This window comes from Felis catus, chromosome C2, assembly GCF_018350175.1.
Source record: "Felis catus isolate Fca126 chromosome C2, F.catus_Fca126_mat1.0, whole genome shotgun sequence".
Taxonomy (NCBI): domain Eukaryota; kingdom Metazoa; phylum Chordata; class Mammalia; order Carnivora; family Felidae; genus Felis; species Felis catus.
This window is the reverse complement of record NC_058376.1, coordinates 120,536,684-120,554,238: the sequence shown is the minus strand read 5'-3', so window position 1 is coordinate 120,554,238 and position 17,555 is coordinate 120,536,684. Positions and strand designations below refer to the sequence as shown.

The 17,555-nt window shown below is 41.9% G+C and overlaps 1 protein-coding gene and 1 long non-coding RNA gene across 3 annotated transcripts in view; one reads left to right on the top strand and one right to left on the bottom strand.

Moving 5' to 3' along the window:
• Window positions 1-1,275: 1,275 nt before the first annotated feature.
• The window catches only part of LOC102899180, a 45,053-nt gene continuing 28,773 nt past the window's right edge, over window positions 1,276-17,555 (top strand). Inside the window, exon 1 of the long non-coding RNA XR_002144832.2 lies at window positions 1,276-1,344. This is a non-coding gene — a long non-coding RNA (uncharacterized LOC102899180). The remainder of the gene's footprint in view (window positions 1,345-17,555) is intronic.
• PAQR9 (progestin and adipoQ receptor family member 9) lies at window positions 3,316-12,402 on the bottom strand. 2 transcript variants are annotated; one of them, XM_023260493.2, is made up of 2 exons: window positions 12,274-12,402; window positions 3,316-11,888 (listed from the first exon to the last, which is right to left on the bottom strand). In XM_023260493.2, the coding sequence occupies exon 2, from the start codon at window positions 11,732-11,734 to the stop codon at window positions 10,601-10,603; it is 1,134 nt and encodes a 377-aa protein (XP_023116261.1). In that variant the 5' UTR covers window positions 11,735-11,888; window positions 12,274-12,402; the 3' UTR covers window positions 3,316-10,600. The 2 variants fall into 2 exon arrangements, with proteins under 2 accessions (XP_023116261.1, XP_023116260.1); XM_023260492.2 differs by having other exon boundaries at window positions 12,192-12,401.

Sequence of the window (17,555 nt, the reverse complement as noted above, 5' to 3'; positions counted from 1 at the left end):
TCTTTGTCTTTCAGTTTTGGAAGCATCTATTGATGTATCCTCAAGCTCATTGATTCCTCAGCTGTGTCTAGTCTCCTAATAAGCCCATCAAAGGCATTTTTCATTTCTGTCACAATGGTTTTGATTTCTAGCATTTATGTTTTATTCTTAGAATTTCCATCTCTTTGCCTACAATTACCCATCTGGTCTCACATGTTGTCTCCTTTTTCCATTAGAGCTGTTAGCATCATTGTTTAAAATTTCCAGTCTGATAATTCCAACATCCCTGCTTTAACCGAGTCTAGTTTTGATGTTTGCTGTGTCTCTTTAAACCATGTGGTTTTTTTGTTTGTTTGTTTTTTGGAGCCTTGTAACTTTTTTTTATTATTATTAAAAGGCAGACATGAGGTATCAGGAACCCAGTACTGGTTCCTGCAGAGGTTTCTGATTGTGGGTTCCTAATGTGGTAAGTTGTAACTCTGTGTTTCCACCTGTGTGTCTCTCCAATTTTGAGGACAGCACTATGACCTCACTTCTCTGATGGATTTAAGGAGAATTGTTGATTTTTCAGCTTATTCAGCTTTTTAATTGTTGTTAAAATAGAGTGATAACTTCTAAGCTCCTTATATGCCAAGACCAGAAGCTGGAAGTCCTTAGACAATACTCTTTTGAGGATTTCCTTCAGGAAATAGAAACCTTCTGGTTAACTTAAAGGGAAAAAATAATAAGAAAACCCTTTATTGAAGACTATGGGATAGTTCTCAAAATTGCATGAAGACATATACAGGCAAGATATGGAAAGTTCAGAACCTAGAGAAGCTCTGGGCTTGCAAGCCTACTGTGGGTCATATACCCACCCCCAGCAGGGAGAGCAGTCCCACCAAGGTTTAGTGGGAGAGGTCCTTCCTAAAAGGAAGTTTAGGTTACTGCTAGAAGAAACAGAGGGATGCATTATAAGAATAAGCACCTTTGTCCAGGGAAAGAGGAAACCAAGCTCCTGAAGTTCTGACTCAGTCACCTACAATTCCTATCCAATGTTACAATTCTGTATAATGTTTATATTGGTGGTTTTTTAGTTATTAGGGGCTTAATCTCTATATGAAAATTAAACTTCACTGATATGGGAATGCCACTTATTATTGAGATTTATTTTAGATTTCTTTCACCTGACATAAATTCTAAATGTTCATGTTGTGTTTCTCTTTTAAGTCAATTTAAGTCTATTTTAAGTCAACATTAAGGACAAAAAAAAAAATTCAAGGTAATTCTCTTCCTAAAGTTTCTCTTTTGCTTTTAAATAGAACCAAACCCTCTGAAGAAGTTGCCTGATCCAGAACCTGCTTTGTCTTCCAAGGAAAATTAAAGGTAAAAAAACCCCAGAAGCCCAACAGACTATCTGCCCAAAGAACTATGGCTTCCCATTGCCAGCACTTTTGATCACCATCTTTTTCTGCTTACCTGCTGCATCAGCTAAGGTTCAGCTGCAGACAACAGAACCACTCAACCTGGTTCGGCTGAAGGAGATTTATTAACAGGCATTGGTTGGCTTACAAATTCACTGGAGGGATTGGAGGAGTAGGCTCAAGGTTGAGCTTCCTAGAACATGAATTACAATACCTCTGCTGTGAGTCAGAGCTGACAGGAAGTGGAAGAATCAAGCTGCTGACCAAATCATTAAAGTATACTAACATAGATGGTCTGGCTCACACTTTGAGAAAATTGACTTCAGGCATGAACAGGGGAAGAGAATTCAGCAAAGGAAATTGTGAAAGAGTAGCCCAAGAGGTAGGAAGGAATCCAGGGAATATGGGGGCACAGAGACCATGGGAAGAGTTTCAGGGGAAGGGAATGGAAAATAGGGTCTAAAAAATGTCCATCGGTAAGAAGGAGGTTGCCGGAAATCATATAAGAACCATTCTCATGAGATTAATGAAGCCAGAATGCAGTGGGTGAGGAGTGAGTGGGAGGTATGAAAACAAAGAGAGTGTATACCACTCTTGCAAAAAGCCTGGCTGTGAAGGAGAAGAGAGGGTGGTGGTTGTTAAGAGTGTGACATAGTGGAGAGAGGGTGACTTCTTTATTTAGAAGATGGGAGATACTAGTGGTCCATTTTTAAATGTTCGTAGGAAGAACCCTATTGAGTAGAAGCAGCTGAACATGCAGGAGAACAATGTGTAATAATAGTGTGGTTCCTGAAGGGAAGGGGTAGGAAGAAATTTGAGGAATGGGAGGGAGTGAGAAGGTCAGAGATATGAGATACTTGCAGTGGAGAACAGGAGAGAAAGCAGTTTAAGCAACACAGGAGGGCCCCTGGGCAGCATGAAGTCCTGATACAGAAACCTGTACTTTAAAAATCAGGTATTTCAGGAGTGCCTGGGTGGCTCTGTTGGCTAAGCATCTGACTCTTGGTTTTGGCTCAGGTCATGATCTCATGGTTCATGAGTTCAAGCCCCACAATGGGCTCTGCACTGATAGTGTGGAATCTGCTTGGGATTCTCTCTCTCTCTCCCCTCCCTCCTGCCCTGCTTGTGCATTCTCTCTCTTTCTCTTTCTCATAATAAATAAATAACTTTTTTAAAAAATGAGGTATTTCAAATTTCTAGTATGCAGATCCTAAAATGTGGGACTGGCTGAGTGAAGGTGGGATAGGGGCTATGCAAATCCTGTTATAGATGGCTGAGAGTTACCAGCCATAACTTGTAGATCAGTTAAGATATTTCTGACTATAAGCAATAAATACTTAAACTAGATTGTAAAACGAAGGAAATTTACTGGCTCACATGAGGAAAAACCCAAAAGCAGGTAGGCTTCAGGCACAGATTGACCAATCCTCCCTTTGTGATTTACTCTATTCAGCTCCACTCCATCTGTCCACTCAGGGTTACATTTGGGCTTCCCTGAGGTTATATCACAGACCTTAATAACTGAAGGTAGATCTCCTTTGCTAGGGTTATTTGGGACAGAGACACCAGAAATTCACACACATCACCAGGATTCTGGGACAGGCCGCATTGCCCAGAAGTCCATGGACCACGTGTGCCTTGAAATATAGGGAAGAAAGGAAAAGCTTCATTATCTGTGTTGTATAAGCATTTTCTTAGATGATACAGTTTCAAAGTAACTCATGAATTTTCTCTTTTCATTTAACTAAAATTGTAACGATATGCTAAGGGTGCTTCTTCAGGGCTTACATTAGAAACTTAAATTCTTTCCCTCTACCTGCTGATTTTTATAAAAAGGATGTTTTTTCCTGTTATGTGTATTAATATTATACACACTTACTATTAATTTAAGAATTATTTGTTTGCTGAAGGCATATAAATACAGTCCTCAACGTTATGCTTACAAATAATTTATTCTTATTTCATACATTTGTTTTTCAGCAAAAAATACATAGTTATATTATTTTACAGAATTCCATGTTCAAGATCATAAAGAAACAATTGTCTCAGAAAACCCAAATCATAGCAAACTATACAAGAGAAATGAATCACAATTTTGTTAGCTACATGCACAGAATTGACCAAAGTGATATCTACTTTTATAGATTATTTTATCAGGTAATGTGGAATTATGATTAAATAATGCTTCTCTGGTAGAGTACATTAATGATTTCAAACCACACTGCAGTCCCTGTGTGGAAGTTCACACATCCTGAGAAGCCTCTCTACCTGGCTAAATACAGCTGTTTAGGATGTAGGTGATGGCTGGAGTCAGGTAGCCTAAGAAGAATTAATTTAGCAAGCAGTGGGATCTTTCAGTTTCTTCATACCTGCATTATCTTTTACTCCTTTCTCCCTCCATTATCACCATTAAATGAACTTAAAAAAAAAAAAATACTGACATAAGAATGTCTCTATTTGGTCACTGTGAAATCTACCCTCTACCTCTGACCTGAGGGAAAAAAGGAGTATGGCCTTCAATTAATGCCCTTCACTGCCAAAGGGAACCTGTTGGTTGTACATTCTTGTAAATCCGAGCACAGTAATCCTATTTAAATCCTTGGTTTGGAAATGGATGAACCTAGTAAGGCAGATGGTTTGACAAGGCCTAAATACACACGGAATCCTTTTAGAAACCTTTTGTCTTCAGGGTTGAGGTTGTGGAACGCAAAGGCTTCCAAGGTGGTGGGAATGGCCTGGGAGAGGGCTGAAATGAGTTCAGAGCTACCACATGCTTTGTGCAGATAAAAGAGCAGCCACGGGGTCGTCCCCAGCCCTGCAATGCAGACAGCCCTTGCCTGATGTGTGTAAGGATGGCAGGGGGCTCCTTTTCCACTCCAAAGAAACGAGGAGCGTGTCAGGGCTGTACGTTTTCCTGGCTGCATCATTAGCTGTGGTTATACCCTCATCAAAGTGAACTGTGCTTCATTCCTTTACTGCCTGGGTATTCAGTGGCTTAAATAATTTTGCTCATAGCCTCCATAAAAGAAAATCAACCTGGTAGAAAAGGAGACGGTCTGTGTTAAGCCTTGCTGGGAGAGTGAATTTAATGAAGTTTCTAACTAGAATTTTTAAAAGACTTTTAATTTAGACTTGTTACACACCTATAACATATCTGACCTGTTTCCTTCTTTTTTAAAAAGTTTTTTTTTTTTTTACCTTTCTTTAAACTATACATTATTTACATTTTTAAAGACCTACTAGGTCTTTATCATTTGGGTAAGAGCTCAAGGTGATTAAACTCCCAAGACAAAAATGAGGCTTTCCAAAAAGCGCTGGTTCTCATCTATGTGCTAAGGCCTGTTTTTACAAACAAATTGCTATTATAAACTTTTAAAATATAAAATTAGAATACTTCTTTAAAATGTTTTCCTATTAATTTTCTCTTTTTTTTTTTTTTGCATCCAGCGTATTAAAAACAGATTATGCTTTCTAACTGGATGTGGAACTAAAAGAAAAAATGAAATTAATGTGTCCCTGTACTCCCCTCATCTAGAAACAAAGGTTTATTTACATGGTGTCCTTTCTCAATGTTGTGGTGAGCTGTGAGGAGGAGTAGGGCCATTTCTCCAGCATGGTTAAATAACCATCTGCAGACCCCTCCACTCCTCCTTGAGTGCTTATTGCATATTTTAGGTGGAGCTGTAAGGCATGAGAAAGGTGGCCTGCCCCTTTTACACATTCAAGAATAATTTTGCACATTCAAGAAATAATCCTTGAGGAATGCCATGTTTGGAATAGCTTTCAGAGATAGGTTAAGAACAAAAAATATTAAGGATCATGTATAACATTTAGATGCACAATACATTGGGGAACGTTTTCCAAAGTTCAAATGAAAGGCTATTTTCCATTGAGTTAAATAGTAAATAAGTGATCATTTTGTTGCATATGTATTCAAAGCTTTCACATCCTGCCAGAGTTAACAGCCAAATGAGCATTCTTGGCCTCTGACCTATAAATAAATACTCTAATTCTGCAACTTGCTCACAGACTTTTAAGAAGCTCTTCTAAAAGAAAAAAGCCCACAAACTGGTTAGAAATCTGCAAACCAGAAACACAATACATTTGTCCTTTTAAAACAACAACAAAAATTTGCATTCAATTTTTAGAATAGTAACTAAGAAGAACTGACATCCATTTTCACAATTAAGAGAGAACTATTCGTATTATTGAAGAAGGAATAAAATCTTCACCAGGAAGGTGTGTGGCCTGTCACATTGGAATATAGTAGTGCTCAGCTTAAACCAGTGAAAGCCTTCTTTTTTCAGTTTGTCTAGGCTTGTTTGCTTTTCGTCAGGCAATTTATGTCAGAGGATATTGGCAATCCTTTAAAGAGATGATTTGAAAGGTGATTTACAATTGGCTGGTGCTATCCCCTAATGCCTTTTTGCCTTACGTCCTAATTTTTATGGAAACAAATTAAGGACATTAAGCTAGGGGTAAGTGTACTACTCGAAATGTACCTTGGCACTGGTGCTCAGGTCAAAAGCTACAGGATGTGATTAGGCTGCCAAATAGAATTCCTTGCCTGTCCATTTGAGTGCTAACCCCATGCGAGTTCACATGCTTTCCTAGGGACAAAACTTAAAACTCAGGAGAAATTGTCCATAGTTGAACTTGCTGTCCCATTGTAACTCTTTGAGTCTAATCCTCCTTGTTCTCCCCATCTCATGCCTTCTTCCTGTCTTTTCCACATCTGATACTTTTTCTTTATAATTTACTCTAGATCAATTTTTTTTTCTAAGACTTGTTTTATAGATTACAACACAATGAGCTTAAAAGAAGAAAAGGTTAAAGAACGTCAGTTAATCTTTGGAGATTTAAGCTCATACTTTTAAAACTTAAGTATGTTATCTATGAAATTCAGACACTTAATGACATCACACTCTAGGCACTTTGGATGAAACTTGCTTCATAATGACATGAATACTATTAACCACCCCAAAAGTGGTTGTGATGATAAAATTTCCAACCCTTTCTATGTACATATACCTGCTATCCCTTCACCCTCAATGTAATTAAATTTTTAAATTATTTTTAATAATAAAATTCACATAGGCCTAGGAGCAGACAGAAAAAAAAAAAAGAGAGAGAAAGGAAAGAAATTGATTCTGGGTAAGTTAGCATGTTAATTGAAATAAGATTCTATGCATTGCTCTTACGCTAACCGAAAGGAGAAAAGAACCAAACTGTAATAATATGGATGGATCCTTGACCAATGTCTTCTATGCAGTAGGTGCTCAATGATTATTAAAAGGATTACATGAACAAATGTGGAAATCAACTCAAAAGATACTGACAGGGTAAAGTCAGCATGGTAGATGTTAATAGATGAAGAACAATCCAAGATGATAAAAACTATTTACCTGGTAACATTCTGTTTAAGATTTTTATAATCTAAATTCAAGGATAACCACATCTCACTTCACTGTTTTACAATTATAAATTATATACCTGTATCCACATACATCTCCAATTAGTGTCTGTGTGCTTGGCCAGGCATCATAGCCATGCAAACTAGCAAAAAACACTCAGCTGAGCACACAGCCATCCCCACATTCTAATGCCAGTTTGAAAACTTCATTCTGTGCCTTGGTAGAACCTCGAAATGGAGATAATTCCTACTGTACCTGTCTCCTACTATAGCTTTGAGCAGATTAACCAAATAAAACTGAGAAGAGATTTGAAGGTAACAATCCCTGTTCTTTATTGCTGGGAGCCCTCAGATTCAGCACCAAATCAGAAAAAATAAAAATCACCTCCATCCCCCCAATTCTGCATTCTTAGAAATGATTCCCCTGAAGTGGCATGATGAATTAGGCTAAATGGTTTTTAACTGCAAGCACTTAAGGGTAGGATTTATGAATGGAAACATGTGAAGGCCACTCTGGCCAGCTCTGAAGCCCCATACTTTCTTCCCGGGCTATTTATAGAAAGTGTATGGCCAGTGGAAAAGATCACATTTATTTTTACAAGCCAGTCATGACATGACCAAAAAACTCACTTCTCTCTGGGAAGGTCATCCCTTTCACCTGAGGGTGTAGCTGCAAGGACATGGAAGAAAGGAACCCCCTTTAGCCAACCCACTCAGCTGAGTCAGCCTGAGACCAGCCCCCAAGGTGACAGGCTCTGAAGTCAGACCCCCTCATTTCCCAGGCATGACTTTATGACGCTGCTCCTTGAGATGTCATCGAGATCATGACTAACAAGTAAAAATAAAATGTATTACATAATCTGCTTCAAAATTCCACTGGCAAAATAGGTTTTGCAGAGATAATGGAGTACATTCTTATTTATCATTTGTTCTACATTTCAAACAGCTGAACACAATAAAGCAAAACTGAATTCTAATGGGTATGGCAAAATGGAGAATGTCAAAGATATTTTTTAAAGATATTTTATTCTGACTGCCATGTTACCCCTGAAATATGTAATAATATACCTGGCTAGTTTCATGCAAATGGAAACTCAGTAAATATTTGCTGCTTCTAAAATATCATCATTCATCTGGACAGAAATCTGATATAATTTAGCAAATAACATACATAGTTTCACAAGTCATCCCTGGTCCTTTATAGCATATATGGTATCTATTTGCAAATATGAAGTGAAGTCAAACCATTGTTTTCCACCAGAATGTCCTTTTATCAATGTTATATGTGGTACATAAAAACTGAGATGGAATGAGGGAAAGCAAAGTGGAGGAAGGAAAAGGCAAAGGGAAGGAAAGTGAGTCCTCATTCACTCTGGGACATACGGGGTGCTGAAAACTTTCAGGGGAAAACTGTGTCACCTTACTGGGCTCATGCATCATAATCACTTGAAAATGATATGGGTATAAATTTATCCTTAAGTGGCCTCTGTTTAAGGACAAAGACACAGGGCAAGAAGATAATTCTATTTGTAGACCCAGAACATCTACAAAAGTTTAAAATGACAAATATGGGGTTTATTTCTTGTTCTCAAAGTCATGGACCCTTTTTAGAATCTGTCCCTTGAAAGTTCCATCTGAAAGGGGAGGTCCCATTTTACAAGGAAGCTACCACTCTTCAACTTGTTTCTCTAGCTTCCACACTAACATTCTTTGGAGCTCTAGAAGAGACAGCAATGACATGCAAATAAGTTTGCATGTGGAAATATCCTGATTTCCACAACTGTCCTTGAATACATGCACTGAGTTAAGTTATAGCTGAGGAAAAACATCTGTGCTAGGCACAAATTCTCAGCCTCTATCACCTAAGGGGAACCTCCTTGCACTTTGCGTAAGATTGGACAGACACCCATCAGCAAATGTGCAAAGTGTATTTACAATCCCATTAAGAGGTTCTAAATTAAATATAGACATATGTAAAGTTAACTTTTGTGTGCAGATTAACACACAAGAATACTGGTTACTCCGGGGAATTGTGCCAAGCCTCTCTGTTTACAAATACAGTAGAGATTAGAAGCATAAACAAAAACAGATCTTTTAAGGAGATCCAGCCTACCAGTGCTGAGGTAAGTGTTCATCTACCTTATGTGCTTGATCTAAATTATACTATGAAGTCAAGACTCCCCATTCAATGACTTATTTGGCTCTTAACCAAAAGAACTTATCAGGAAGTGTGATAAGTATTTCAATAAGCCACCTCAGTGGTTTTGTGTTAACCTAGAGTTGTTATCTCAAGTACAGGTTATTGTTTATGAGAAATGTCTTAAATAACATCGGCCAATGTTGTTGTTAGGAAGGATCGCAGGAGCACATTCACTAATTTTTCAACGACTTAGGGCCACTGCCATTCATTTCCATAGTGGGGATCCAAATGAGACTTCAGGGTTTTAACTATGCAAAGTTAATGTTATTTAACTCAACATTTTCAATTACAACTCAAGTAATATGCTCCCGACTTCCATAATTTAACTGCCTCAGTTATTCCTGCATATTATGTTTTGAATTTTAAGCAAGGATAAATGGCATCGGTGTAGAACAGTTTCCTCTCACCTTCCCCCAATGGCTGCATTAAGAACCACAGCCACTTTAGCGTGTTGACTCCTTCTCTTAGAGAAGTCAAATGCTCTGCAGGTCCCGGTAAGCTACTTCCAGTCCTACCAAAAACTTAAAATCAACACCATCTTCCTTCTCTTCTGGGTGGAATGTTAGACCCTGATTTGCAGTAAAGTAAGAAAAGCTTATTCTTACTGCTCTCCCCATGCATGAAACTATGTTTGAGGACCGGTCCTTTGGGCATTCCTTCAAAAGGCACATTATTCTAGTGGCAATTTAAATAATTAGAGAAGGAAACAATAAAATCAAAAACAAAACAAAAAATAAGAAAGGTTTTGTGGAATACATTAAAGTAAATTGGAATCTGGGATGTATACAAACCACTGAGCTCCTCAACAATAGTTTAACCAGAGTCCCTAAGGTAGAATAATTCACAGTTGTATCATGACACACATACACCTTCAGAAAACACTGTTTAAAAAAGTAGTTGAGAATTCTCAAGCAGCTTGCCCTGATGTCCAGTTCAAGTGTATGCAATGCAGAAGGGCTGCAAAATTCAAAACTATGTAACAAAGACAATTCAGTGCATATCACAGGCTTTGATAAATCATGAAAAATCATTGTATATATTACTATTTAAATAACATCTGAGAAACATTTTGAGATAATTAACTTGTGTTCACATTCCATGCATTTTCTAGTAGGTTAAGCCCTGGGTTTGTGTCTTTGTGCCCGTTTCCTACAAAGCTCCATTCTTTTGACAAATCCAAGCATTCCTCAGACTGAAATGGAAGTACCCAACGATTTTGTCTACTTACCCTCTTTACTGCATACTTGACCTCACAAGGGCTACTTGTCATTACCACTGGCACAGAAAGTGACCAGAAAACCGAACTGTTTGGGGTTTTATTTGGGATTTTCCTCACTGCCTCTGGATGTCAGAGACACCACCAGAATTTTTCCAGGGGCAAGAACCAGTGACCCTCTCCCTCCTGCTAGAACCACCTCCCTCTTCAAAAGCCCCAAGTGCACTGAGACCCCCTTGTTGCATTGGATTTTTTCCCTGTGGTTTTGCAGCACCTTCCTCGAGCAAAGAAGGAAACACAACAAAACTTGAAAACAAACCAACAGTAGCAACAACAGAAACTCCAAACAAATAGGTGAGCAAACCAGCGGCCTCCTCCAAGGCGAAGGTTCACTTTTTACTGCAGAATTCCGAGTTGTTTAGGAACCTCTTGATGACCAGCCCCAGACAGACCACCAGCAGCAGCATGTAACCCACTGTGCCAGAAAAGGTGGGTGCAGCAGGCGGCGCCTTGAGGAATTGGCGCAGGCCCTCCTCCACATAGTACACCTGGTCATAGATGCTGAGAAAAGTGAATATGTGGAAGAGCTGGTGGCTGTGGCCAATGATGTCAAAGAGGCCTGGCTGGATGCGCTCGGGGATCTTGCTCACATTGAAGAAGGCGGCCACCACTAGCCAGAAGTAGCGACGATAGAAGTGCACGAAGAGCGTGGGGTTCTCACCGCGCAGGTCAAAGAGCCAGCTCTCGAGCATGATGGGGCAGGCCATGCTGAGCGGCATGACGAAGACAAAAGTGCGAAGAGCGAACGGGTAAGAGCACCAGTCTGTGCGGCTCTTGCAGCAGGCCACCGTGCAGGCCACAGCCAGCACGAAGGCCACGGGCAGCACGAGCGCGCGGTAGGCAGCAATGAGGCGTGTGCAGTCCACGTGCCAGCCCAGGCGCTGCTGCACATACGGTGTCATCACTCTGGCGTCCAACAAGCTCAGGCCCGGCAGCAGGTAGTAGTAGTAGGCCACGGTGCTGCCAAAACCATAGTAGCTGATGGACGCGTAGTCCAGGTAGAAGAAGGCAGCGCGCAGGCGCAGCGACAGGCAGCTGAACACGTGCGCCGTGCAGCTCATGGCGAAGGTCAGCAGCACGCCCGACGCGTAGCACCACAGCGGCAGCAGCCATGGGTGATGGAAGGGCACGTCCTGGCCGCTCAGGAAAAACAGGCGGCAGAACTTGCTCAGGAACAGCAGTAGCGGGATGAAGTGCGTCCAGAAGTTGAGCGTCTCGTTGGTAGGCTTCAGTACCGAGGCTAGGCACTCCTGCGCCGTACATGGCAGCCGCCGGTAGCCCGACAGGATGAAGCACTCCACGAAGTCGTCGGGCACCTCGTCCCAGCGCAGCAGCGGCTTGGCAGATGCTGGGGGGTCCCCGGAGGCGGAGGGATGGGGACGCGAGGCGGCCTCCGAAGCCGCCAAGGTTGTGGCAGGCGGGCCCTTTGTGCCTGCTCCCCGGGGCTGCAGGCGCCGCGGCATGGTGCCTGGGGCTTGGCTAGGTCGCGCACAGGCGACCTCTGGCGCCGGCTCCCGCGCGCTCGGCAGTCCCCGCCGGCCGCCGTCGGAGCCTTTGTGCACGCGCCGGGGGCGTCGCTGCCGATTCAAGAGAAGACCTTATTCTGAGCAGCCCTTCCTAAAAAAATAAATAGAAACAATAATCAGGTTATAAGCAGCGCAGCGACTGGCAGGAGCCCGCGGGCTCGGCGGCGCCTTCGCCAGGCTCCCTGCTACGGGCTCGCGGTCGCCCGCGCTGCGGCAGCGGCGGCGGCGGCGGCGGCGGCGGCGGCGGACTGCTGCGGCAGCGGCGGCGCTGCTGCGGTGACTGGGCATCGCGCGGTGCGGGCGCAGCCGCCGCCGCCGCCGCCGCCGCCGCCCCCGGAGCGGGAGGCGGGGATGTGGGAGCCGAGGCGCTGGAAGGAGGGAGGGACAGGCGCACCGAGGGAGGGCGGGGGCCTCCCCGGCTAGTGTTTCGCTGCTGCCTAGGGGGATAGAGTTGTCCCCTGTCTCGAGTTCCGTACCATCCCCCTTCCTCGGGCCGCAGTAGCCCGAGCTAGCCCCTAAATGATTGATGTGGGGGCAAAGGCAGCGCCAGCGACTCGGCTGAGCGCACCAAGGGCCAGGGTCGACGCCCGGGTTCGAAACCCGACAGCCACTCCGGCGTTCCAGAGGACACTGGGGAGCAGTGTTCTCGGGGGGAGGGGGGGGCGGGGAGCTGGGGCCACCGGGTTGGGGGGAGGGTGCCTGGAGTTCCAGAGCCTGGGGTGGGCGGAGAGATGCGCTAACAGTAATCTTCGGAGGTGGCGAGGGTAGGGAGCTCCGGAAATCGGGGGCCTTTGAGACCGTGTCTCGATCAGAGCCGTGTCATTGTCAGATACCTGAGACTGCCCCTCTCTTTTCTTGTATGTGGTGTGTGTGCGCGCGCGCTTGCGCGCGGGCGCGCGGGTCCCTTAATCTACACGATAAAAGCCTTAGTTTATTCCTTTTCGTCTAGCGGACTTATTCAGGTGCGTCACTAGCCTCCTTTCCTTCGTCCGCATCCTGTCCAAACGAACTGTTCCTAAACCGGCCTCCGGTCGCGCTCACCAACCCTCCAGGGCCGTGGCTCACCCAACCTCGTGTTCTTGTGTCTTTAACTGGGAGTCTGGTTTGGAGCCAAAGTCCAACAACTCAGGGCGGGCTGCTCAAACTCCACGTTTTATTGAAAAATTTCAGATGAAGACCGGCCGATTCAGAAAGCCTCTAACCATCTGAAGCATTTATTGAACCAGGGTTCCCAAGCAGAGCTGTGCCCGAGTCAAGGGCTGATCATAGCATAGCGGAGGGTGTTGATGAGGCAGGACTTAAGAGAGGAGGTGCGTTCTAGCACGAAATGGAAAGAGAACTAAGACGAATTCGTAGAGACTGGCAGGGGGTGGCTTGGAAAAAGCTGATGCATAATTAACCAGAAGTACCTGGCAGGCTAGGTTGGGTGGATGGAGGCCAGAAGAAAGGAAGTCTGAAGAATCGAAAGACGGTTGTGATGCACTGCGGTGTGAAAGAAAATTTGCCCTTGAGTTTTGTAAAAAGGGGTTTTAAAGCCTGTCTGCTGTAAAATGTTTACCATTTCACAGAAGTTTCTCTTAGTGATGCCCTGGGGGTGTGACTGAGTCTAACTTGAATCACTGACCTGCAATATAGTGTTATGGCAACAAGAGCTAATTTTAAAGGGACCACCCACTGTTCTAAGTGCTTTACGGTTTTCAAATCTTTTAGGTGTTATTTTTCCCCCTTTTGCAGCCTGGGAAATGGAGGCACCACGACCGTAAATAACATGCCCAATTGGTAAAAGGGAGATTTGAACCCAGGCAATCTGCTTCTAGATCTCATGCACTTAAACCAGAACATCCAACGACTTCCTTTGAGCAAAGAAAACTAGGAGGGAAGGACAGTTTGATTTAGGAAAAGGCTTTCATTTTCATTTTATAAATGAAAGGCTACCTTCATGGTTACAGCAAATCCTTTAAGTAGGTCAAAGAAGATTTACTTAGTGGCTCAAGAAGGACTTAAATTATTGATAAGAATTATTTATAACTGAGATATCATTCAATGCTTTAAATTTCTAAAATTACTTAAAGGTATTAGAACATTCTCTATAGAAGTTTCAGCCTTCTCTCTTTTTAAAAAAATGTTTTCTGCTAGTAACTGACTTAGCAAACTCTTACACAACTAGGCTAAAGGTACATTTTGGTCTTGTACCTTTATTGAACAATCACCAATTCCTGATTAATGAACTTCAAATAAATGAGATTTTGCTGTAGTTACTCAACTAGTGTTTTGTTTTAGTATTTTTTATTTTTCCACTGTCTGTAGTCTTATTGTTTTAAAGCAAATTTAAATTTAAAACAATTTAAAGCAAATTTCCTTTAACATCTGGACTAAAGACCCATGCTAATTTGTAAAAGGGATTAAGATTTAGACATTTATAAATCAATCCTGGGATTATAATTCAATCCTGGGAATGAATAACTTGAATCTGGGGCAGAGTAGGAAAAATAATTTCATACTTTCTTTGTACTCCACAAACAACCTAAGCTGTTACCAATCTTTTAGTTGCATAATCAGCTCACTTAGTTGGGGAAAATATAATAGTTCACACTGAGAGAAATAATGGAATTGACTATAAATGAATGTGTGAAAACTCTAGTTAGAGAAAATCATATTTATTTTATGACTGAGAGTGGTGAGACTGGCTATAATAAACTATGATATTCACTAAAACACTCAGTTTTACAAAGTCAAAACGTCTGAAACCTAACTTTCAGAAAGCCTTTATGATTTCTGCTTTTCTCTTTTCTCTTCCGTCTTCCACTCCACATGAGGCACAAGATCACCTGATGCCATGGACTGGTGTCATCAAAGCTCTTTGGTGCCAACCCAGACATCTGTCTTTGCTATACCTTGACAAAGTCAAGTAAAAAAGATCTAAGGAGTCAGCAAAACTGACCTAACTTACTAAAAAAACAAACCGAACCAAACCCAGTATAATGACTTTTCTGTAATTACTACCAATCTTTAGAAATAATTTTCCATAAGTTTTTTTTTTGAGAGATCAAAATGTGTACCCCAAACCCTACCCAGGCTAGGTTTTGTGGTTTAACTCCAGTCAGCTAACTGCCTCTTGTCAGTGAGAACCACTCTCACACCCCATGGGCTTGGCTAAACAGATAGAAGCAGCCAGCTGACTGCCATTCCCTAAAGGTTCACTGGGAGATAAGGCATCTCTAAGGTAACCAGAACTGACTACCAAGTTCTTGATGAGAGGAATCACCAAGTATTACATTGGAATGCCAGTGCCAGCGTTTAGAGGCAGAACCCAGCCAGTTCTCCCAACTGAAAGCTTGTTAAACCAAGACCACAAATGTTTTTTTGTAGTTCTGTAGAGGCTCTGTACATTTGGGTGCTGAGTGGTCCCCACTGCAGAATGCAATCATATACTGGAACTGTATATACTGGAACTGTAGCAAACTGGACAAATGTTTTTTCCCCATGTGGTTGCTTTGGTGATGTTTTTAGAGACCAATTTATAGGCTTATTTGTATTTCTCTCTACAGTCATAAGATGAAGCATATATAAAAAATCCACAGCAAATTTGATGTTCCCTAGTAGGGACAGTGAGCTTTTTGTAAAGCCTGCAGAAAAAATAACAACAACAACAACAACAACAACCATATGCTATGATATTTGCTAATTATATATCTGTTTTTGCAGGAAATAATTTTTTTCCTAGTCTAATTTTTAACCCAAACTACTCAACTGACCAAACAAAACCCACTGTGGACCCAGTACCCAGGATTCTGTATAAAAAGAACTCTGTAAAGTTCAGTCCCTCTCCTCATAATATACAGTCTAAACAAAGTGCTTCCCTTCCCTCAAATTGAAAATAGTCATAGTGTTGTCATCCAAACTCATCCAGGTCAGATACAGTCACTACCAGATTATAGAGTCTGAACTTCCTAATGGTGGAAAACCTTCTGGCAGTGGCATCAGATGTAACTATGGCAACCTTGGAAGAAAAGTGCAATCTGCAGGCCAGGCAGAAGTCTGGAAGCTAGAGTGAGAGTGGTGGGGACACTGAGTTCTTATCTGGCACTATTCCTGCCTATTCACTGACATGGTGACAAAGTTCTCTTTTGAAGAAAAGCGGTGGGAGACGTGTAGAGGGTGTTTCCCCTTTGAGCTTCTATGCAGGGAATGACAACTCCATACTCCCCTTTCTCCCACAAGTTCACCTGTTCTGTATTACTGGTCTCCAAAGTGGGATGTCCAAGAAGACTGACTAAGGTGAAGAATAAAATATTACAACTTCTGTTTCAAAATCCTTTTCAATGTCTCTACTCTGTGAAGGTTTATGATATACTTACTATGTTGTACATGGAAGTGATTTGTAAATAACATGTTGGGGCAGGTGGACAAGTCAAGACACTTTGGCCGATAAGGGTACGCCATCCATGCTATTGACCCCACACTGTAGAGTCCATGCCTCTTGTTTGTCTAACTTGCTTCCATCCATTCTCCCAGGTCTAGGATGGACTCCCTTTTCTTGCCTCTCAGGTCACTGGAAAAGGTGTTTGGAGGTCCTCATCTGTCACCCAGTAGCCCCTAAGCTGTGAACAGACCTACCCAAGCCTTCATTCAGCCCTCCCACAGCTTCCCTAAGCTAGGATGGCAGTCTCCATTTGAGGGTTATTTCTCCCAATTCTGCCCTTCCTGTTTCCTTGTCTTTCTATAAAGGCATTATATTTACACGTTCTATTCATCCAAATTCAGAGTTATCCTTTGGGTAGGAGACTAACATAGGCTGTTGGCTTGCTTTTGATAGGGCCTTTTAGGTAGCATTCGTTAATTTAACCTTAGAAGCAGTTATACAAGTGTGTAAGATAGATCATTGAACTCCTGCTCCCAATAATTTATGAACAGTTTTCTTTGAAACACAGTGCTTTGCACATGCTAAGCACACACCACATATTTGTAGGTGGAGAAATTATTGTCAGTACTGTAAGCCTTTAAAAGGTTAGAATTTAGAATCCTAGAATCTTAGAATAGGGATGTCACATATCCTTGTGAGTCATCTAGTCCAACTGTCTTCCCATTTATAATAGTCTGAATATAGTATTCAGATTATCTTTAAAATTTTCAGAGTACACTTTGCAAGGTGAATATGAACTACTTCCATTTTCAGACAAGAACCGAGAGGCTCAGAGATGTTCAGCAGCTGGGTAGCAAAGCCAGAGTCAAACTTTACTAATTCCAAACTCTCCACTCTTTCCTTTACAGGGCACCTCTTCCTGAGTGGTTATTATATAGCTAGGCTTGAACGTCTCCAGTAAAGGTGACTTATTATTTCATATAGTCTCTCCTTCTACTTTCAGTTTTTTAACTTGTTTGAAAACTTTGCAAATAATTAAATGAGCACAACTGATGAGAATAAAGCACAGTTGTATCGTGGCTCAAAGCTCAACCATAATTATTATTGAATGTGGTTACCAATTGGATCTGGTTAGAAAGTCCCTGGAAAGAACGATGCCAAATAAAGCATGTGTGCATGCACTGTGTGACAGCTGGATATTGATCAGGCATGGCTGGAAGGTACTTTTCATATAAAGAGCATTTTCCTGTAAACAAATAACATCTGATGTTACCAGAGGGCTTGCCATACCCTAGATCTCTGCAAAGAGGCAAATAGTCAGTTCCATGATTCATAGATGATCCCTGCATTTAGCACAATATTATTGATTACAGCAATATATTAATATGGAAAGGA